This window comes from Malaya genurostris, chromosome 2, assembly GCF_030247185.1.
Source record: "Malaya genurostris strain Urasoe2022 chromosome 2, Malgen_1.1, whole genome shotgun sequence".
NCBI classification, from domain to species: domain Eukaryota; kingdom Metazoa; phylum Arthropoda; class Insecta; order Diptera; family Culicidae; genus Malaya; species Malaya genurostris.
Window position 1 is genome coordinate 41,373,026 of NC_080571.1, and position 23,255 is coordinate 41,396,280.

The window sequence follows — 23,255 nt, forward strand, 5'->3', positions numbered from 1 at the left end:
CGATTTTATTGGAAAAGATATGTTTGTGATTGTAGACAAAAATTTACAAAAAAGCGATGATCGTTGGTTTCCATTCTTCGCAAAGCTTTCTTCATCTAATAAATTCATCATATCTCGTTGGGTAGCAGCAATGGAAGAGTGCTGGAATATGGTTCATCACATACACATAAGACTATGGTAATAGTGCGGGGGGAAACGTCTTAATTTGCTTGTTTCAAAGTCAGCACGAACGATCATCGCGAATTAGGTTTGGCGTATTAATATTCGTTCCATATTCGTGCGAGTAACGAAGCAGCGTCGGCTTCGTTCGTGCCCGAATATACGGGCAAGTCCGAATATTAGAACGATTATCGAAGAAAGGCGAAGGGAAGCGAGCGATGATCATTGACATTCGTTGTATTTTTGATATTCGAGCAACATTGGCCGGATGTCAATTAAAAAAAATGCAAAACTAGCTGTGTAACCTTTTTCATAGTTCATAATTTTGAACGATACTATCTAAATCACTTGTTGATGGATTTATATAATTCAACTACTATTCAATTCGGAAACATTTAACTTGAACAGGTATGGCATACTATTGAAAAATTGGTTAGAATCGACATATGTTTTTACGAACCAATCACAGCAGACAATAATGATGACATGCTTTGGATTTCTCGAGCACGGCCGACGATCTCGATCGTTGCTTCACACCTTGAATTTTGAACAGTAGCTTCTGCTTCGGTCGGCATAGCTTCTGCTTCGGACTGCATCGTTCTGCGTAGTATGAAGTTTCGCACAAAGAGGAATCCATAAATATATGCTGTATAACATTTCTTTGTTTAGTAGCAACGGAAATCTCCGTAGATCTACGGATTTTAAAATTTTCAACGGATCTACGGATTCGTAGAAAAAAATCTAAGAAAAAAGAAATGAGGCAATGACTAGATTGCTCGCTGGATTGCCGCTTTTGCATTGTGTGTTGGTGATGATCAGCTATTGAAGAATCCAATCAGCGACAAAACCGATTGAAAAACCTGTTTCAATCCACCTAGTGATGTAATGTTGCCTTTCTCATATCAATCATACTATCATATAAAGTACTGTGGTATTCTTCAAAATAATTTTCTTCGATTCTTGAAAGAGTAACTGAAATCGGTTTGTTTGACCATCTACTGATAAAAACTATCAATTTGAGAAGATTTGAGGTCGATTTGGAAAATTTTTTACGGTTTTCAGTGATGGTATAAAATTCTTGACACATTTTACCCTATATTTCCCGATCCGGAAGTCGGAATTCAGGAATTCTGTATAGGACCGCAGGAACTTTCATTTGAACCTAAGTTTGTGAAAATCGATCACGCCATCTATGAGAAAAGTTAGAAACAAATATTCATTTTTTTGCACATTTTAGCCCATAATTCCGGAACCGAAAATCAGATCTAAATGAAATCGAGGAATTTAGTATGGAACCCAAAGACCATTCATTTGAATCTAAGTTTGTGAAAATCGGTTCAGCCATCTCTGAGAAAAGTTGGTGCACTTATTTTCACATTTTTTTGCACATTTTATCCCATAATTCCCGAACCGGAAGTCGGATCCAAATAATATTCAGGAATTTTATATGGAACCACGAGACCTTTCATGTGAATCTAAGTTTGTGAAAATCGGTTCAGCCATCTCTGAGAAAAGTGCGATAAGACGTTACATACACACATACACACGAACATTTTGCGCACTCGACGAACTGAGTGGAATGGTATATGACACTTGGCCCTCCGGGCCTCGGTTCGAAAGTTTCACAGTGATTGCATAACCTTTCCATATGAGAAAGGCAAAACAATGCAATGTTCAAATTCATTCATAATTGAAAAATCCACAACAAATCGTTTTTAGCCATCTAGTATTTCTCAATTTCAGTTAAGAATTAATATGACATTAATTTCGTTTACTTACTTATTAAAACCGTCTAACAAAACCTCTTCACTGTTCTATAAAACTATGCATATTGCTTTCATAGTTAAACGCGCAAACGACTACAATGTATCGTAGGCAAAGCATCTGCAGTTTTAGAGCAATAAATTTTAGATTTATCAGAACACTAACGGATTTCCTCGAGACTCAAGTACAAAAAATTGTAATCAAAATTTTGTAGATTGAATTCTATATTCAGAAGAAGGTGTTCAAAATTCGATAAAAAGAACTAAGAATGAAAGTAGTAGTAGCAGTAGTTTTGCTTACCCAATATGAAAGAACGAAACACGGTACGAGATCTTTCTGATATGGCGCTGTTAAATAAAATAATAAATAGTATCTATGGTAATCTTATTCTCATCTTTCAGCATTGCCAGTTGAATAGAAAGTTTGCAAAAGTATACTAATGCACAAAATGACAATGCAAAACCGGTACGCATCGGTATGTGCTGGTACGGTAGAAGAAAACATCACCGTCTAGCACACAGCGTGTTTTGTCCAGTTTCGTATAGCGTGCAGGGTTGCCACTTTAAAATCTATAGTTTTCATGAGACAAATCTGTAAATCTGTACCGGGAGATCAAAATTCTGTATTGACAATGTGTGTGAGTATGTGTCAAATAATGTAACTCATTTTTCTCAGAGATGGCTTGACTAATTTTCACTAACTTAGGCTCAAATAAAAAATCTCATAGTCTCATAGATTGTTATTGAATTTCATCATGCTTTCATAGAGTAAAGTGTGTTGCACACCGTCATTAAGGTGACACACGATGCAAAAAAGGGTAAAATTCTTCTAGATTTTACTCAAAACTGATTTAATTCAATTTTCTTAGAGATTTTTTGATCGATTTCCACAAACTTAGGCTCAAATGAAAGGTCCCATAGTCTTATAGCTGTTGATTTTCATCCGGGTCCGACTTCCGGTTCCGGAACTGTGACGTGAAGTGTGAAATTTAAAACCGTCATTTAGTGCGACAATGCTTAATAAATAAAAACTCTTATTATTAGGTGTACAACTTTGCTTCCACCGTTTTCCGATAGGTGGCTGTACCTGCTGAGGCTGGTCAAAATACATAGATGATAATGCCTTTAAAGTGCGTGTGTACAGTGCCTAACGAATTGTGATCGCCGTTTCAGTGACAGTTGTTCTTGTTTTCGTATTATTCACGCTCGAAAATGTTTGTTTATGTGGCCAATTCTCGCCATTTGCGGGAAGTTTTAATTTTCTGTTACAATTCGAAAAAAATGCACCAGAAGCGCATCGAATGCTCTCAGAATATTACGGTGATGCTGCTCTGAGTAAAAAAACGTGCCGGGAGTGGTTTCAACGTTTTAAAACTGGTGATTTCGATGTCAGAGACAAATATGGTGGTGGAACAGAAAAAACCTTCAAAGATGAACAACTGGAAGCATTGATTGATGAAGATTCGTGCCAAACCAAAGAAGAGCTTGCCGAATCGTTGGGAGTGAGTCAGCAAGCCATTTCAAAACGTCTCAAGACCCTGGGCATGGTTCCGAAAGAAGGAAACTGGGTGCCGTACGAGTTGAAACCGAGGGACATCGAGCGTCGTCTATTTGTATGTGAGCAACTGCTTCCAAGACAAAATCGTAAGGGGTTTTTACATCGAAACGTAACTGGTGGTTTGATACGATAATCCAAAACGCAGAAAATCATGGGGAAAGCCTGGGCATGCTACTTCGTCGAAGGCAAAACCGAATATTCACGGCGCTAAGGTGTTGTTTTGTATTTTGGTGGGATCAGCTCGGTGTGATTTACTACGAGCTCTTAAAACCGGGTGAAACCATCACAGGAGATCGCTACCGATCGCAACTGATGCGTCTTAGTCGGGCGCAAAAAGAAAAACGGCCACAATATCAAGAGCGACATGACAAAGTCATCCTCCAACACGACAATGCTCGGCCTCACGTCGCAAAAGTGGTCAAAAAGTACCTGGAAACGCTGAAATGGGAAGTCTTGCCCCACCCGCCGTATTCCTCAGATGTTACCCCTTGTGACTTCCGCCTATTCTGGATGTGAAGATATACCGCAGAAAGGTGAGACGTGACAAGGATCATTTGAGCAGGCAGAAATCTTTTAGTACTTTAACTTTTCCGTTCCAGCAAAGGAGCCGAGCTTAAGCATCTCATCAATGCGAATCACTCGGGTCTCTGAGATACCGGAAAATACCGGTAAAGGTCTTTTACTCTTTACATTCCGAACCGGCAAAAGAAGAATGCAGTAGCAAGTAGAAAGTAACAACTTTTGGAAGCTTTGCCGGAATAGTAAATAGTAGAAGACCTTCATCGGAATTTTCCGGCAGATGTTTAAGGTCGACTCCTCTTGTAAAAAGTGAAAGTTAAGTTACTAAAAGATTTCTGCATGATGAAATGAACCATGTCACATCTCACCTTCTATATCTTCACATGAAGAAACTCACTCAAAATCTTTTGACGTAGGAGTACGTTTTTTTTATTCAATAATATAATATAATTTTAAGGCACACTGCTTAAGCTTTAAGATGCCAAGGGTATTTTCTAATCTTAATTAACGACTAACTTAAAACTAGAATAGTATCATTAGGTAATGTCGTATCGGGGTCGTGGATACTCGAAAATTCAACTTTCTGGTGACGATCAGCAGTGGCCGGTGAATTGAATATAGCATGAGAGTCTTCCAGATGGCGTTGGTAAATATCTATGTTGGCCGCATCATTCAGTCTGTGTGGGAAAAATCATCAGGCTACAAAGACTCGGCGGGTGGCCCGCAGCCTACTCATCGACTGGAGCGGTTCTCCGTTGTCGGTGATGGTGATGTTACTGAAGAGAATGAAAGAGAAGTAAATATTGTGGAAAACGAGGTAAAAAGGGGATGTGAGAACAGCATGTCTCAATACGACAGAGATCTAATTAGTTTCCATCGAGATGGAGAAGAGACGGGGGAAAAGAGAATGAAAAAGTTAGTAACAAAAAAAAAAGATCTTGTTAGTTCCAATAAAGATGGTTTACAGGGACAAAGATCGAGAAAATCGGGCAGATGACAACGTTTTTGTTTTCTATACCGGTCTGCGAATTCAAAATACTAAGAACCGTACAAACAGTGCTCAGTTTTTGAACATCTATATCTGAATCATTTTTAATTGATTTTCCATATCATTACATAAACTGCATTAAAAATATTTCTACACTTCGATTGGAGTAGCTGAATCCATATCTATAAAATCATATTTCAGATAATTGGTGATCGAAACTTCAGTTAATAACGAAAATCTTTGTCATGGTTTCTTATAACAAATACATACAAGTTCACGGTTTCCATTAAATTTCTGCGTTTCAATGAGTGTGTTCGCTTCTAAGAAAATCACTCATACAAACCAAGATTCTGTATCGAATAAACTTGAACTCTGTGTGGTTCAGAAAAGAAGTAAAAGTTGCTAACTCATCGTTCAAACAGTTCAGGAACTAACCAGAAAAACATAATTTCGTGTGCAGGCATATTTTTTATACATCAACATTATCATCTTCAAATGACATACAATCGTTCTAGCACTTTTCATAATTTTTCAATACCATCCTTATAGAATGATTTGTCACTGGTCTAAACATCGGCTTCCTTTGCGGCGATGACTGTCTTATTCGAGCCAAATATTTTTCTTCGGCGTGTCTTTTTCTTTGTGGACAAGCAATCGCTGGGGGCTAGGTAATTGTGAACAAGGTGGATGAGGAAACAGATCGCAGCCCAATTCGTTCAATTTTGTCATTGTTTTCATTGACTTATGGCACGGTGCATTGTCTTGGTTAACGGTGAATCACTTTTGATGGTACTTTCCTGTTCAAGATAGTCGATGTTAATTATACCTCGAACATCTAAAAAACTTATGCCATTATTGTTCCAGCTACCTGTTACGTTTTCAGAAGGCTTTCCCAGTCTGAATGCTGGTATGACTCCGGATAAAAATAGTGGATCCATGTTTCGTTCACTGTTCCATACCAACGCATTCCATTTTATTGCGGCAGACTTTTGTTGATTATGAGCGGCCGTGTTCGAGATCCGTTTGGTGACGATTTTTTCATGCTCAGTTTTCGAACAAGATCGTAAAAGAACTTCCAGTTCATGTGCTAACGATCTCAGCATGTCTAATCTCACGAACTTTGATTTTGCGTCACGATTATCAAAACTTGCTTATTTTTTTTCGGTTGACTGCTTCATTTAGCCACGTTCAAAATCAGAATACCACAAACCTTCATTTTTAATGGATCCTAGTGGGGAAAACACTTCTCAAGCTATAGCGGGGCTTGCGCGTTTTTTCCCTTTAAAAAGCAATGTTTTAGTAACGCACGGCACACGGAATTCGTTATTTCCATTTTTTATAAATGAATTAGATTCAGTGTTCGTGGTGCTATTGATGTTAAAGGTTCTTTGAAGGTTGGTTCTTTAAATTGAAAACAAATATTGGCAGTGATTTGGAAACCAGATTAAACCTTAGATGCGAAATTTTGTTTTAAAATTTAGTACCGAAAACTCAATTTACTTCTAATTTACGCGTTTTTCAAACTTCTAATTTACGCGTTTGAAAAGTTTTATAGAATCAATATTCTATCAAAAAACGACTGCACTTTTTAGGGATAAATATCATTTCCATTAGAATAGAGAAACACTTCGAAATAGTGGGTCGTTCTCCGCAGTATGAAAAATTACCCACCTGGGTTTAACATGTTTCACCGGCGGTGGTGAAGAAAAACTCCAAAAATAGAATTCACTTCGATTTCTCCGTGATGCTTGAACCGATTTTCACAAATCTTGAGTCGAATTAAAGCTCATATTATCTTTAAAGCTACTGTGAAATTTCATCCGGATCCGACCTCAGGTTCCGCAGTTACAGGGCGATGAGTTTTCAAATCGCCATGTAGAATGACAATATGTATAACACCGAAAGAAAAAGAAAACACAAAACGAACGATGCATGCTTGGTTCTATTTCGTACACGCTATGAAGAAATATTGGTAAATATTGGTAATATAGGTAAAAGACAGTGCTGCGGTTAATAAAAATTATAGTTATTTTATGATCAGTACGACCGAAAGAATAAACAAATGTCAATGAATTCCATTTTTTTTTTGAAAAAATATGAAATTTTCACATCCGGTAGTGCAGTAATACCGTGTTGGTTGTGTGACATCATGCAATAATTATAATAATAAAATAATAATCATACTACATGGTTTATGCTGCTGATTCATGCTGTACAGCTTGACTTACATATGCAGAAGTAACAGAAATGCAGGTTCGCTTCGTTTGTTAGATTTCGTTCAATTGATTTAATCGAAATAGAGTATGAGATAGTAAGTCTAGGTTTAACTAGGTTCAAAATTGTTTCAATTTGGAGGTCATCCCAACTCCAAACGAAACAACTTCGGCTATTCCATTCACCACAAACTTATAGGTTCTAAGGAAAAGTCTTACAGTTTCATACGGAATTCCTACATTTGTTGTGGATACCACTTCCGGTTCCGGAACTACAGGGTAAACAGAATTCGAAGAGTTTGTTAGATTAAGTCCGAGCAAACTTTCCTATTTCTATTCAATGAATGAAAGTTGCTTTTTCGAATTCCAAAGTAATATTTATGATGTTATGAGTAATATGAGAAAGGCATCATTACACCACTTGGTGGATTGAAACAGGTTTATAAATCTAAAAACCCACGTATTTTTTGGATTCCACTTACTTCTACGATATTATCATTGAGCTCAGTTATAGCATGATCCAAGTAAACCTAGATTTTCCATTGTACGGAGACACTGACAGAGCTATATGTGACAAAAGGGTGTACTTTTTCCAATAGCTACTGAGGTGCTCACATTATCAGATCCGAATCGATTCCGAATCAATTCCGGCAAGAAATTTTCATTCGGAATTCCATGTGGAAATCTTGAGGAATTCCGAATCAATTCCAACTCCAGTGCAACAACCAATTCCGAATGTATTTCGCCTACGGTTGATTCGGAAATCTGCCGGAATTGAATGAGAAGATGGGGACTGAATTGTCAATTAGTCTTCTTCTTCTTCTTTCCCGATTTTGCACGTTGAGTTGTTCACAAATCCGCACTGAACTTAAGTTGGAAGCTTCAGTTTCGACGGTTTGGATGGCATTAAAACTTTCCCCCAACATAGTTCGAGCAAAAATGAACAGTGCTTCTCATTTACTACCTCACCACAAGAAAGCTCGACTGGAATTAGCACGTCGGAACATGCCCCAAGATTGGAAAAAGGTATGAACATGTTCTGCAATATTAAAAAAAAACAAACGCATTTAAACTATTTAATAACTATTACAGGTGATATTCTTGGATGAAAAAAGTGTAACCTAGATGGACCAGACGGATTCAACGGTTATTGGCGTGATCTACGTAAGAAACCACGATATTTCTCAAAGAGAAATTTTGGCGGTGGATCTGTAATGGTTTGGGGTGCGTTCTGTGCAACCCGCAGGCTGGAACTTCAATTTGTATCGCACAAAATGAAAAGTTCCGATTACATAAATGTCCTCAAAGCTAGTCTGCTGCCAGTAATCCAAAGAAGACGCAAATCAAAGCTCATTTTTCAGCAGGATAACACCACTATTCATAAAAGTGCTGAAACAATGAAGTGGCTAAAGTCCGAGAAAATTGATATTTTGGACTGGCCAACTTGCTCACCGGATTTAAATTCAATTGAGAATCTCTGGGGTATTATGGTACGACAAATTTATGCCGATAATCGTCAATTTTCATCATTACAAGAGCTAAAAAGTGCTATTCTTCAGTCTTGGGAAGCTATTGAACTGGCAACACTGCAGAAATTGGTGCAAAGTATTCCAAATCGTATTTTTCAGACAATCAACCGTTCCGGTGGAGCAACGGATCATTATATGCTTTATGTTGCTTATTTGAATCATCCGAACCTCAATAAACTGCAAGTGGCCTTATAATTTTGGAAAGGCATTTTTCCTTAAAAACGTTCTATCACAAAAATTTTTCAGCGAAATCAATCAACTCTTGGACTCACATTCGTGTTTTGCAATCTAATTTCATGTTCCATCGAAAAAAAAATTCTAAAACTATTCCTTTTTTTTGTATCTTGACATTTATGGGTGGCCTTACAATTTTGAAAAGGTCTGTACAGAACTAGTAAATAACCAGTTCTTCTTAGAATTCCAACATAAACTGTTGAAATTCGCTGGAAATTAATAAAATGGCCTACCTTAGTCAGCATCATCCATTCCTCTAGCTGGAGTGTAGTGAAATGGCTTAAGTCGCCTAAATTTTACACTAACACATTCATAAAATGAACGAATATTCAATGACATTTATAATGTCACTGTCAATCGGGTTGATCGAGCAGCCAATTCAGGCGAAAATTCTAGCACTGAATCGATCGAGCACTGAAAAATCATGCAGTCGAGTAGGAATTCATTGCGCATTCCGTCATTTCGATAATGTGGGTGCTTTTGGAGTCATGGACTACTCAATTGCATGTGATTTATGGAAACAGTTTACTGAATCATTTCCTGTCTTTTTTGTCCTTTACACTTCCCTGGTGAATGATGTAGATGGAAACAACCGACCATCGTGCCTAGCTTATAGTTGGAATGTTCAATTTAAGTTGGAATGTTATAAATTTCAAACATTATTTCCTTAACCACTGTTATTAGCTAATCGGTAGAAACATGATATCCATATGCATGAGCAATTTGGCCAAAACAATCATATCAAAGCAACACAAACTGGTGGGCGCTAAGTAAATTGATATTGCGAAAGCGGGTGTCAGACTAAACGAATTCGAAATCACTGAACGATGAACAGAGCCACAGACAAATTGAATTTATTCGACAGCCTCGAGTTTGCTTTAATCAGTATAAATTTACCGAATTTCCTTTTCGTTCTTATTCAAACCATGTTTAGATCTCGTTGTTCAAATTGATGGCATTCAATTCTAAATTTCCATTCACAGCTACATCTTCTCGCTGGCGCTGGCAGATCTACTGGTAATTCTGGTGTGCGTTCCGTCGGCTTCTCTCATCTACACGTTGGAATCGTGGCCCTGGGGTGTCAGTGTTTGTCGCATAACGGAGTGTTTCCGGGAAATCAGCATCGGCGTTTCGGTATTCACACTGACGGCATTGGCGGCCGATCGGTACTGTGCCATCGTAAATCCACTTCGAAAGCTACAGGTAGGCGATAAACTATCCACTAATCGGAAGGTTCATCAGCACCGTCAGGTACTTAATTAAGATTTCGTTTCCACCCCGGAACAGACCCGCCCGGTTACGGTGATTGTAGCAATCCTGATTTGGCTGCTGGCGATTGCATTCGCCATCCCGTCCGCCGTCATTTCCGATGTGGTGGCCGTGGAAATACCCAACAAAACTATTGAATACTGTTCCCCGTTTGGACAGCGGACAAACGATTCCGTCGCGTACTCGAAGTAAGTGTCTTAACGAGAGGAGGTGGACACCTAATTAGTGCCATTTTGTTGTTGACGCAGTGGAGTTTAATTACAATTATGGACGTACATATAAAATACTGTACTGTTGTTTTTCAGGTACAAAACCGTCGTCAACTCGGCTGTTTACTACTTCCTGCCACTATCGATAATTGGCATTCTGTACATCCTGATGGCGTATCGATTGCATGCCAGCGCTCGAGACATGCCCGGTGAAAATGCTGGTCCGCAGAGCCGCTCACAGGCCAGAGCCCGCCGTCATGTGGCACGGATGGTGATAACCTTCGTGGTAGTTTTCATTATATGCTTTCTGCCGCACCACGTGTTCCAGCTGTGGTTCCACCTGAACCCAAACTCCGAGTATGAGTATGACGACTTCTGGAACATTCTACGAATAACCGGATTCTGCCTGAGGTGAGTCGGTGGCCGTGTTTTTCAAGCACCATTATGTTCATTGTCCAGATATTAGCATTTTCCTTCACGTTCGACTTTTATGGGTCGACATTAGCACTGACACCGCTTCTCTTCTGCATTCTCTTCCCCCTCCCGTTAGCTTCCTAAACTCCTGCATCAACCCGGTGGCATTATACTGCGTATCCGGTGTGTTCCGGCAGCACTTTCATCGTTACCTGTGCTGCCGCCAGATGACGGTACAGCGCCGGATCGGGATGTCCTCGGCGGGGAACGCCTGTGAGACGAGCTTTGTGTCAACGATCCGACGATCGCAGCACAACCACAGCATCCGGAAGTCACTTTCGGTCCATTCGGTCCAGAGCACGAAAAGGTGAGACAGCGTCCGGCTGATGGTTTACTGTCAGGGTACCGGCAAAAACGGTACCAATGGAGGTCGGGGAGGCCGCGGTGCGGACACTTTCAGCTCCGGCCGAAAATAGCTACCGTGGAAAAGATCCGGAACCACCGGAAGTCTACCGCTCAGTACGGTGGACGAGAAAAGCTTTACCGTTGAACCGTAGTAAAGACACACGGGAATGCTTGCCCGGAGGGACATGAAGGGTTGACGGATGCTCACAGTTTCGTATTATCAAAAGCGTGTATAAATCGAAAAATTCCACACATGGGATCAAAACGATAAACCAGTATGACATAATCTTCGAAGGAGACATTTTGATACAATTTTCAAACGTGTTGTTGTAATTATATTTTGTGTTTCTGTTTGTTCATTCAATAAATACGGATCGAAAAGTGGTCTCTGGTACCGGTGGACGGAGTAACGTGGACTACTTCAAATGGAAAGCTTTTCGTGTAAACAAACAGAAAATTGAGTGAATCAGTGATGGTAGATTTTGCTATCAGATGTAAAGATTTGTTTTTTGTAAAGCGCATCAAAAGGCACGAGTCATTCAATATTTGAACGCAATAGAAACAGATTAGTCTTGGAATTATGTTCATGAAGCAAAATGAAGATTTTTTATTGAATTACAATGGAAAAATGAAGAAAAAATCTATTCCGATTGAGATTTTTTTAATCTCGCACTTCACTTCGAATATATTTGATATATTTTGTTCCGTCATTTCTTCATCATTGTCGCAGTACGAGTTTTCTTCAACTCGATAGCACTGTAGTGACAGCTTGCCAAATCAGGCCAGAACTCCACAGGTCAACTTTGATGTCTAGTAAACGGAAGAATACACTTTTTCATGTACTGCTGCTTGTGCAAACGTGCAAAGTCCATAGTCTCGTTTGTAGTGATGGGCAATACGGCTCATTCCAATCAGCGGCTCTGAACCGAACGCTCTTTCGTAAGATCCTGTTCAATTGAACGGCACATTGGTTCTTTTTCAATAAATGTCAATGTGCAGAAGCGGTTCGAGTAGAGATTCCTTTTATACAGATTTATCTGTATTATACAGATTTTTACATACGCATACAGAATACAGATTGGTACAGATTTGAATAAAGTGACAAGAAGCAAAGTCTTGGCATTACATTCCTTTTGTAGAATTTGAACTTTCTGTTCCAACAGACAGATGGAAAGAATTATTGCTCATTGAATCTACAATTCTACAGTCATAATGTGTTGGACTAACATCTTTGAACATAATTTTATTGTTGATATATATTTTATTAGAGAATACAGATAATACAGATTTTTCATACATGAGAATACAGACACTGATTTCCTATGAAAAAATCTGACATCTCTGGGTTCGAGAGAGTGAGTGTGAGAACCGCGGGAATCGTCAACGCAGAAAACCGTCGAGATGGGCACACTGCCCAAGCGAAGGTGACATACGAAGCAGCCTTTAGAAATCAGAGATGCCGAATATTTACATAGAAAATCTGTATTGCTTTGTATAAAAAATCTGTATTAATCTGTATTCACTAATAAAAAGAAATTCTTACAACAGAATGATGCTAAAAGATGTTATTCCAATAGATTGTGGTTGCAGGATGGTAGATTCAATCAGTCATTGTCGCGCTCACAAGAATATTGAACGACGAAATTTCATAGTTTTTTTTTTATCCACAATTGAATTGTAATTCCATATATTTATCTAGTTTCAAATTGTTTTCTTCATAATTTGACATGAAATTACAACACTTAATATGCAACTTTAAGTCAGGTCATACAACTCTCAGTTTGACAGTACAGTTTCATAATACCATCACTTCCTTGTATATCAGTTCAAATTGGTTTCAAATTATAAAATAAATCGATTTCACAACAGATTTCCATATTAATTTGTGATTTGTCCGTTGATTAATAGACTTTTATCTCGACACTGGAGTCAAATACTAAAAGATGGCTTCTTACTTTTTGTGAGATCTGTATTAAATTGAGGAAATCTGTATAAAATCTGTACTTTGTATTGAATCTGTATGAGCATGCAAAAAACTGTATAGTACAGATAAATCTGTATATATGGCATCTTTGGTGAGAACCACGCGAATTGTCTACGCAGAAAGCCGTCGAGATGGGCACACTGCCCAAGTGAAGGTGACACGAAGCGGTCTTTAGCAACGCACCGATCTGTCATCACAGGACGACGCCATCGACAAAACCACGTTTTTGCACCGATAATTTCTTTTTCAATCTTACGTGGAAGTGACCGGTCAAGTTTAGAGTTCTTGAAAAATAGAAGTAGTTATAGAAAATTATACTTACCTTTTTACTTACCCGAATACTTACCTGTAAATACCTGAAAAGATTCATAAGAATATCTGAAGAAATACTGAATTAAATATCAAACGAAATTCAACAACAGTTTGCAGAAAGTAGTTTCGATAGGGCGCGCGGAAGAAATATTGTCACGTCTAGAAGATCGAAATTGTAAGTTCGCATGTAATAAAAAAGTGAATTAACTAATTGTAAACCCGTTTTTTAGTCAAAGCGGTAAAATGAACAGCTATCAAAACGGTTTGTACGACTTTCTGTTTGCGTCCGACAGTTTCGACAGGAATACACGAGCGATGATTATGATTGCAGTTTATCTGTCAAATACAATTTCCACTAGTACAATCTCCTTACACGAGCTTTATTTTTGTCATTTTTAATGATGACTAAGTAATGATGTATTTCAAATGTGATAGAAATCTTGTCATTACTGCACCATTACACCTTCATTAAAATGACATTTTTTTTGTAATGACATTTTTAATGACTCGTGTAAGGGCCGCTATTTATAGATTTTTTGCAACATCATTTATTTTTGCGAAAAGTTAGTTTTCGTGTGAGAAAAATAATTTTCTAGCTCTGTTTTTAACAATTGAAATTTTCAGTTTCGATTTCAATATGGGAGAAAATGTTATGTTGATCATTTTCAAATCATTTTATTCGTTTCGTTCATTATGAAATGTTACTTGAAGGACCGTACGGATACGCAAATATGCGATATTATGATGAAAAATAGCTTTTTAAAGCCGTTTGATTTATTCTTCCTGCGTTCCAAATAACCCTAACCGAACCGAAACAAATTCTGGATCTCGACATTTAGCATATCATTTTTAAAAATCAATCATGATTACACGAAACAAAAGTAAATGAATTTTCTTGCATTTTTAAATGAGTAGTTCTAGCAGCAGATTCTAAAAATTCTACAAAATAGTTATAATTATGAGTTCCCCTTGGCAGCCTATGTAAAATTCAGGCGTCATCATTAGAATGATACAAAATATAAAACTTAGATGGCGCGTTAGGTAAACATACACACTTAGAAAATTTCGCAGAATTAGGTAATTTTTTATCGAACTTTCAACAGCTGAACGTTCGGTAATTGAATTGAATACCGATCGTTCGGTTATTGCTGAATTGTCAAACAACTACCGTAAACTGTAAACCAAATGGATCTAACGAATGGTAATGGACCACGTTACGCACTTCGTAACTTTATATTACTTGATTTAGGCTTTCCAAAAAGTATATGTATGTGCCTTTTGGTCTGCGACCCTTCTTCCTATTAGTAGTTAAAGTTAGTGTATATAAAAGTTTAAATGTTAAATAACTTTTTAGGGAAAAGGCCAAACTGTGCAGTCTTCAACAAAAATGTGTAATTTTACGTTTTTAGTAATTGTCTCGAACATAGTAGACATTGAAAATAATTGTGAAAAAAGTTATGTACAAAAAAGTGATTTTAAGTGGTTTCAAACGAAAATGATTCATATATCCGAAACTTTATGCGTTAGACCTTTAGCTTCTTCGGCAAAGTTGGAAGTTCTAAAACTTTGTAGAAGACATCATTTTTCTATCTCTTAAGGGAAAAAAGTTGTTGAAATGAACTTTTATCGTAGTAGGCTTTGCACATTTTTTATTGTGATCAAATCACGAGGTATATTTTTGTGAATGAGTTCTCCAAAGGATTTATGTATATCGGATCAACGGTTTAGCAGCTAGAGAATTAAGGCCTGAGGACAGAGGGCCATGTGTTGAGTTTTAAATCGACCACTTGGCTCGCTCAATTCCCATTGCGCATCGTATTTCTCTTGTATTCTCTCGTATATGAGCGAACTGTACCGGGTTGTCAGCATACATTTTATTATTTTGATGAGAAGTTTTATCACATAAATCTATCGTATGGGTTGGACATTACATGGATTCCAATGAACAATGAAAAAATATTCAACTTTCACAAAGATTGAATGTCTGTGTGTTTGACAGCCTTGTCGAGCCAATTTTATTTCTCTCTCCTTTTTCAGAATGCTATCAGGAAACCAAAGCGAAAAAAAATGGTGAATGCATTGAAACTGAATTTGTTTCACAGAAAAATAGAAGACTTTATTTTTTATCGCGATAACATATATGTTTTTATGTACTAATCGCATCTAAACTAAATTATCTAGACTTTGTCACGGTAGATTTATAATACAAGCCTTCAAAGCCGAGATATTGGATGAACAAGTAGAGGTATGCATTTCCGAGCGTTCCAATTTTCAGCAGTTCTTCAGTCAGAAAAAAATACAACACGACCGCTAAACTCAATGAATCATTCTGAAAATTTCACAGGATAGTACCGTAAAGTGGTAGGTTTTTAGCTATTTTCCCGCTTCAAATAAAATTTGCTTGGAAACGGTGCAGAATATAGAAAAACCCCACCTGACAATGTCTTCGAAATTAAGTTGAGAATATTCTGTGAAATTTTTCAGAATGATTCATTGAGTTTAGCGGTCGTGTTGTATTTTTTTTTTGACTGAAGAACTGCTGACTGGGCTGGTAGAAAGGTAGACGAAAACACCACAAGTAAACTAAGTAAACTACATCTACTACGCAAAGTGCACCTGTCTGAAAATGTTGTTCAATCGATACTTAAGATGCGCCTAATCACATTCCAGGGTAGTGAAATTGGTTGAACAATTCCAGGGATTAAAGAAGGTGAGCCAACTCTGAACTCTATCTCCAACAAAAAACTTTTTAATTTGTCGCTATCCATTTTTTGCCAATACTTCTTTTTTGGTCATTGATTGATAGTTGAGCTAAGTTAAGGCCATCGTCCAAGTACCATGCGCGCGGGTGGTTTTAGGAAATTTTCGATGGAAATTTCGAAAAATTTGACAAAACCAAAAACATACAGACCTTTGAAATACTTTTATCTATCTACAGGGCGAAAATAACTGGAAAATTCGGAGGATTTTACGAGTCTTATAAAAAATAGCGCTGAAAAATTGAGCTTTTTTTGTAATTTTTCACAATTATTTGAAAAAATAATTCGATGGAATGAAATTTTTTTTTCAAAAAAAACCTCATGCTGGCAACAAGGATCACATTCGAAAACATTTTTGGAAAACCTTTTCACGCTTTTCATGGAAAATCAACGAATTTCATATAACCGATCTCGTGGAAATTTTTGAAATTCGTGGATTTTCTATGAAAAGCGTGAAAAGGTTTTCCAAAAATGTGTCCGAATGTAATCTGTGTATCCATAATAAAGTTTATTTGAAAACAAAAGTTTATGTCATCGCTTTATTTTTCCAGATAATTGTGAAAGATCACAAAAACACTCATTTTTCAGAGCTATTTTTTGATAAGACTCGGAAAATCCTCCGAATTTTCCAACCATTTTCACCCTGTAGATAGATAAATGTATTTCAAAGGTCTGTATGTTTTTGGTTTTGGCAAATTTTTCGAAATTTCCATCGAAAATTTCCTAAAACCACCCGCGCGCATGGTACTTGGACGATGGCCTTAATGGTGACTTTACGCCATAACGGATGAACTAATATGAATTGTTTAAGGTCGTCGCTCGTTCTGCGGCCGGCGACTTTTTTTTTTTGTAAGTTTGGCAGCACGGCATCTATTTCTAGGGCCGGCTTCCATCAAGTATAAATTCTTTTGAATAAATTGAATCGTAACGAGACTTTCTTCTTCTTCTTCTCCTTTGATGTGACAGCTGTCACATCTGTTTATGGCACAGCTATTTGCTATAACGCCAGTCAGTGTAACGAGACTTTATGCGCTGTAAGAAAATACAATTCAAAACAAACTGCTGTCAAAACATTCCAGAACCGACCGCTAGGAGTGCCACCGTAAAATAAACAGTGTGTCCAGATATTGAATGACTCGTGCTTTAGTAAACTGACTGCGCATTACGGACAACTATCTTTTGAAAGCAAATTTTAAATACCGAAGAAAATAATCAAAACAATGAAATTTCTATAAGACGAAAAAAATGAAATAAAACGCTCATGTAAAGTAATTGTTCTACTTACGGATGTTGATGTCTCACGTTTAGTTCAAAGCGTTGCTAAATTTTACAAACAAGAAAAACCCGTAACCAATGAATCAACGATTTCGGAAATCTTCTGTAAATAAATACAAAAAAAAAAATACATCACCGTGAAATCTGTTAGTAAATTAGTAAATCGTAGTATTTTTCAAATAGTATCGCTATCAAAATTTGTTGTGACTATCAAAAAGACATAGCGAGTAATCTTGTTCATCAAAACATCGCAAACAACTCATTTGTACAAACTGTAAACCTGAGCGGGGGAAAATATTGACATTTGTGACGCTTCGTTATGACGTAGAGAAAAACAATATTTACTAGCAAATAAAAATGGATGAATATGTAATAACAGTTTAACGTGTGTTTGATAGGTTATAGAATTGAAAGAAAATAGAATATTTTTCTTTATCTGTTCATTTTGTAACATTCACGAGGTTAAGTAATTCAGTCGATTTATCATCTGGATGTTTACAACACAATTCCACCAACCGACCGACCGACGGACAGCTGGTTGCATCTGCTCTAATGATGCTGCGGTTCCATTCTACCTTTATTACATAGCTTTATGTTATCGGAACATCTTTATTTTGGTGAATTTATTCTCGTGTTTTTCGCCTTCGTCGAGGACAAGTGCGCTGCACCTGCTATCTGCTGATGGTTTTCGTAATAGTTTAAAGGTGCATAATGTACGTAAGTATAGTGTAAGCTAGCGGTATCTCGTCAGACAATTTGTTGTTGTTTTTTGGAAATACGATTCACGAACTACGAATTCTCACTCTACCTTTAAAATAATAAAACTTTTTCAATCTCATAAGGTGAAAGTTTTGTTTAGGTGAAAGAGGGGTGTCTAAAACTATAATTATGTTATGAAATCTCTTTTCTATAATTTATATTCTTTCTCTGAAGAAATTATGTTAAGAAATCTCTTCTCTATAAATTTCGTGCCAACTCGAATAAATTGGCAGCACCCTTTCTGATTTGAATGAGACTTTCTGGTCATATAGATTTTATGTCAAAAATTCACTTTGCATACCTCGTTACTCCAAAATTTATCCAGACTGTCTTTTGTCAAGGCCTCAATCAAATTTTTCAATAAAAAATTTTTTATCGAGTTCTACACTGAGAAAAATTTATTTTAAAATATAGAAATCTATATGAAAAGAAAAAACTTTTGCAGGGTACGCGAGCAATGATGCCAAGTATAAAGAAAATCAACAAGTTTATTAAAATGTATAATTTTAGCTCACCAATGAAAATGAAAATTTTTAGAGAGTGTTTCACTTTTCTCAATCTCATTTGTAATAAATGTTTGTAGTGGCAGCACTGCGTAATTAAAATCTGCATCAAGCCGTTTTTCTTTGTAGTGAATCAAAGTGTAACCAAAAATGATTTGTTAAATTAGTGTAAACTCGAAAGTGTGTTTAGTTTGACGAGAAGAATGAACTGTTGTGTTCCACACTGTGATCGCACTAAGCATTTCTATCCAAACTTGACTTTTTCCGGTTTCATAAAGATAATTCAACAATGGATTCGATTTTGCATTCAACATGAGATATTTCGTGTTTTGTCATCAAAGCTCAATTAATTTTTTTTAGCATTAATATATAATACAATAATGCATTCACCAAAACATTTTTCATGTTTATTTCAAATCAAAAACCGAGTCTAAAAATTTAAATTTAATAAATTATTTTTTCTTAGCATTAGTTATTAAAAAATCCTTAAATATGGCCGATACGTTGGTATTTATTACACAGGGCGAAAATGACGAGAAGGATGATTTGAAAGGAAGAAGCCGTTCTAGTTTTATTTACTCGGCCAGTTCTTCTGTCAAATTTAAAACTGGTCTACGATGCCGTTCTATTTTTTGTATATTTGAAACACAAGTAAAACGCTGCTGGGGCTGCCAGTTTTTCTTGTTATAAAATCCAGATTTAAATTTTGTATTTGACATAAATTATGCATCTAGAACTAGAACACTCCTGAACATGCCCTAAAGTCAACTTACGAAAAAAACACCACTTTCGAATTCAATGAAACTTTGTCCCACACATCTAGGAAAAACCGTGTAATTTTCATCTTCTGTGACCGACATATTCGCGCGTCAAAAATAGCTCATTTATACAGCTAATATAACACATATTTAAAGCATACTGACAGATTTTTAAGTACTGAGACGTGTAAATTTACACGCCTTCTTGAAAAGCTAGGTGTGTTTTACAAATATTTAAATCATTCTTGTAAAATTATGTTACGAACTACGTTCTTATGAATTGAGTCATATGTCTATTTGTGTCAGCTGTAGTTTTTCATAATTTTTTGCTGTGTAAGGCTGGTTAATAGCGGCCCTTAAACGATCATTAAGTGTCATTACTAAGTAATGACACTTCTGCTCAAACGCTCGTCATTACTGCATAACTGTACATTCATACTTTTTAGCATTACACGTTCATTATTAATGATGAGTATATGTAACTACTTCAGCAATAGCAATATTTTTATTTCCGTTTAGCTGAAAATAAATTTTATTTGCCATTGAAACGTTAATGTTAATGAAATATTAACAATTTAAACCTACACTTTGTCATTTTTTCGCGCATAGTTCTAAAGATATCCAGCACTTCCACAAAAAAAATAAGAAGAAGAAATAATGTTGGTAATGATGGAAAATCCGGAATTCCATCATTACTCGTGTCATTACTAAACTCGTAGACCTTACACGATCATTAAAAGTGTCATTACTTTTTAGTAATGACATTTTTAATGATTGTGTTGGGGCCGCTAATAAGTTCTCTTAGAGCGGACAACCTTGTTCCTTTGCAACTCTCGGTTAACTAGTATTCTGTCTATTTCTTTGCGTTTCGCCTTCGGCACATCAGTGCTTAAAACAGTTCTAATTGAACTGCCATCTCGCGCCTAGCAGTTCAATTTAAACCGCTAAGCAGACGCAGACTCTTAACCCACACTTGTGCAATATTATTTAAGGGTTGCATAAATAGTGCAAACATGGCGTATTTGAACTGCTTTAAGCACTGATGGGCCGAAGCCGAAACGTGAAGAAATAGAAACAAAATATGTGCTTTTTGCACAAACCAACAAAACCCCTAAATGTTCAGTTTTCTGTGAAATCTCCTCTCAAATTGAGATTCATTATATTTTATTTTTGATGATTATGACTTTCAGTTTAGTTTATAAAATGAAAAGACACTGTAAATTATTTATAAATATAGAATGTTTAAATTTTAATGTTCTATAGTCAATTTTTTACAGTGTAGGACTCAATATGGAAGTTTTTCAGTATTATTATTGGAAAATTTGACTAATCTTGTGAAAATTGACTGTAATTGTAATTGAAAAATTACAAAGCCTAAAAAAGTATTATTTTAGGCTTTGTAATTTTTCGTCAAACTAGTTGAATAAAAATGGTTAAAAGAGAGTCTCGATCAATTTTGGAAAAACAAAGTATGCAATTTAAGACAAATTCTACTTGTCCAGAAAGTTTCATTCGAATCAAAGAAAATTTTTGCCAACGATGAATATGATTTGGCGTGATTTAAGTCAATTATAAAATGAAAAATTTTCACCAAACAACTTTATTAAAAAAATTTTCAAGTAATTATATACATATTTTCATGCGAATGTAGATTAATCATCATGTTCTGAATCCCCATTCGAAAAAAAATTCTTGGTACGCATAAGGTTTAAACCTTTTGATTCGAAATTGTAAATGGTGGGTGGGTAATGTCAGACATAACTGGAATACGTGAATACGAATAAAACTGACATGCCACTTTCATACTTCCGAATAATGATAATCGTTCGTATTATTTCGATTGATTGTGTGAATGTTGCAGCTTTTATAGCATCGCTTCCGAATTTGTAACGGTGTACAGGGTGCTCCATCATTTATGTCAGTATGCAAACATTGAAATACTTCAAGAAAAAAACATTTCGATATCTATAAGTAATGTATTTTTATTCAGTTTAGTTCCATATACTGTTTTTGGATTAGTTTTTGAAAACAATTTCAAGTATATGCTCACCTAGCAATTATATATTATTATTGGAAATAACAAAAGGACCCTTTTTTCTGCGTTTGCATTACCTTTTCAAGCATCTCGGGTGTTATAGAGACGATTTTAGCAAGCATGTTTGTCTTGAGCTCGTCAATAGTTCGAGGCTGGTTGACGTAAACCTTGCTTTTCAGATGAATCCACAAAAAGAAGTCCGGGGGGGTTAAATCGCGAAAATGCTGAGCGCGTTTGAGCTATACTCTCTCTCACTGTTTCAACCAGTTCATTGCAACGTCTTGGTCTTTGATGAACGGCATGTTGACGATCACCTACTGTTCCGTGTTCAAAAAAAAATCGACACGAAACGACAAATAGTATTGTCGGATGGTGTCATTTCGCCGCGATATTTATTTCAATATGCACGTTGAGTTGACACAATGGAACGACTATTTTCGATGAAAAGTGCCACTATTTCATCGCGTATATCAAGCTATCAGTTGTTTGTTTACATTGATTCGCGCTGATTTTAAAAGTTTTTGAGAGTATTGTTTTCAACTTATCAATTCCGTTTTGTATCCATCGTGTTCGAGAGTGCTTTTTATAACAGCGATCAGTGGAGTTCTCATCAAATTTTTGTTTGATTCGACGCTTTGGCTGTTTTTTTTTCGATCAATTCAGACTGTTTTTGGCGCTATATCGACCGATCGTCAGCGTTGTTTTGGTGTGAAGCGATCCATGGCAAAAATTGTACTGAATTGACGTTTCTAAAACATATCTGATGCAATCGCTCGGTTGATAAATGGAAAGTTATTCAGTGTTTACATATCGACATAAAATCACCCTGTATTTATGCTAGTATGACTTATTTAGTGGCTTATCAAGAAAGGGGGGTTACGGTGGGGGTTAACGAAGATGCCTTGCCTCGTGTGCAACGTGTTTAGGGGGCGGCAAATCAAATATTGGGACCTTTTTTTTTGCTCATCAAATCGATCCCTGAGCTCTCTAGAGATAGAAACTAAAAGAAAACAGGATCCTTGTGGCTTCGAATCATGCGTAGAAGTCGTTTTTGTAAACATTCCTTGATGTATATTTCGCTGTTCACTAAAGCAGTGGTGATGAAGGGTTTCGAAATCTTACCGCAGCTACAAATTGCTTGCCAGACCATAGTTTTTTTAATCAAATTTTTCGACTTCAATCGAAGTCTCGGACTGGTTCAACACTTGCCCTTCTCGCGCCGTATAATATTGTGGTCTTGGCGAGGATTTGTAATCGAGTTTCACGTAGGTTTCGTCGTCCATGATTATGCAGTCCAAATTTCCAGCAAGAATCGTATTATACAGCTTTCAAGCCCTCGGCCTGATCGATGCTTCTTGTTTCGGACTACATTTTAGTTGTTTGTGCTTCTCATAGGTTCGAAGATTCAAACGTTCTTTAGCACGAAGAACATTTGACTTTGAAGTGCCCACTTTTTTGGCCACATCCCGAACTGAAACCTCCTTCTTTTGTTCGAACGCCTTCAGTATACGTTTATCAAACTGAGGGTTAGCAGGACCTTTTTTTCAACCCGTTTTCGGTTTATCCTCAAAGGTGTTATCCTCACCGAACTTCCTGATTGCATTTCGCAC

The 23,255-nt window shown here is 36.7% G+C and overlaps 1 protein-coding gene across 2 annotated transcripts in view; it reads left to right on the forward strand.

Moving 5' to 3' along the window:
* Window positions 1–17,952, forward strand: part of LOC131432907 (neuropeptide CCHamide-2 receptor-like) — a 174,472-nt gene extending 156,520 nt beyond the window's left edge. For both annotated transcript variants that reach the window (XM_058599485.1, XM_058599486.1), the window contains 4 exons: window positions 9,947–10,166; window positions 10,251–10,420; window positions 10,538–10,852; window positions 10,992–17,952. In XM_058599485.1, coding sequence (XP_058455468.1) covers window positions 9,947–10,166; window positions 10,251–10,420; window positions 10,538–10,852; window positions 10,992–11,226 — 940 coding nt within the window. In that variant the 3' untranslated portion in view covers window positions 11,227–17,952. The remainder of the gene's footprint in view (window positions 1–9,946; window positions 10,167–10,250; window positions 10,421–10,537; window positions 10,853–10,991) is intronic.
* Window positions 17,953–23,255: the final 5,303 nt, after the last annotated feature.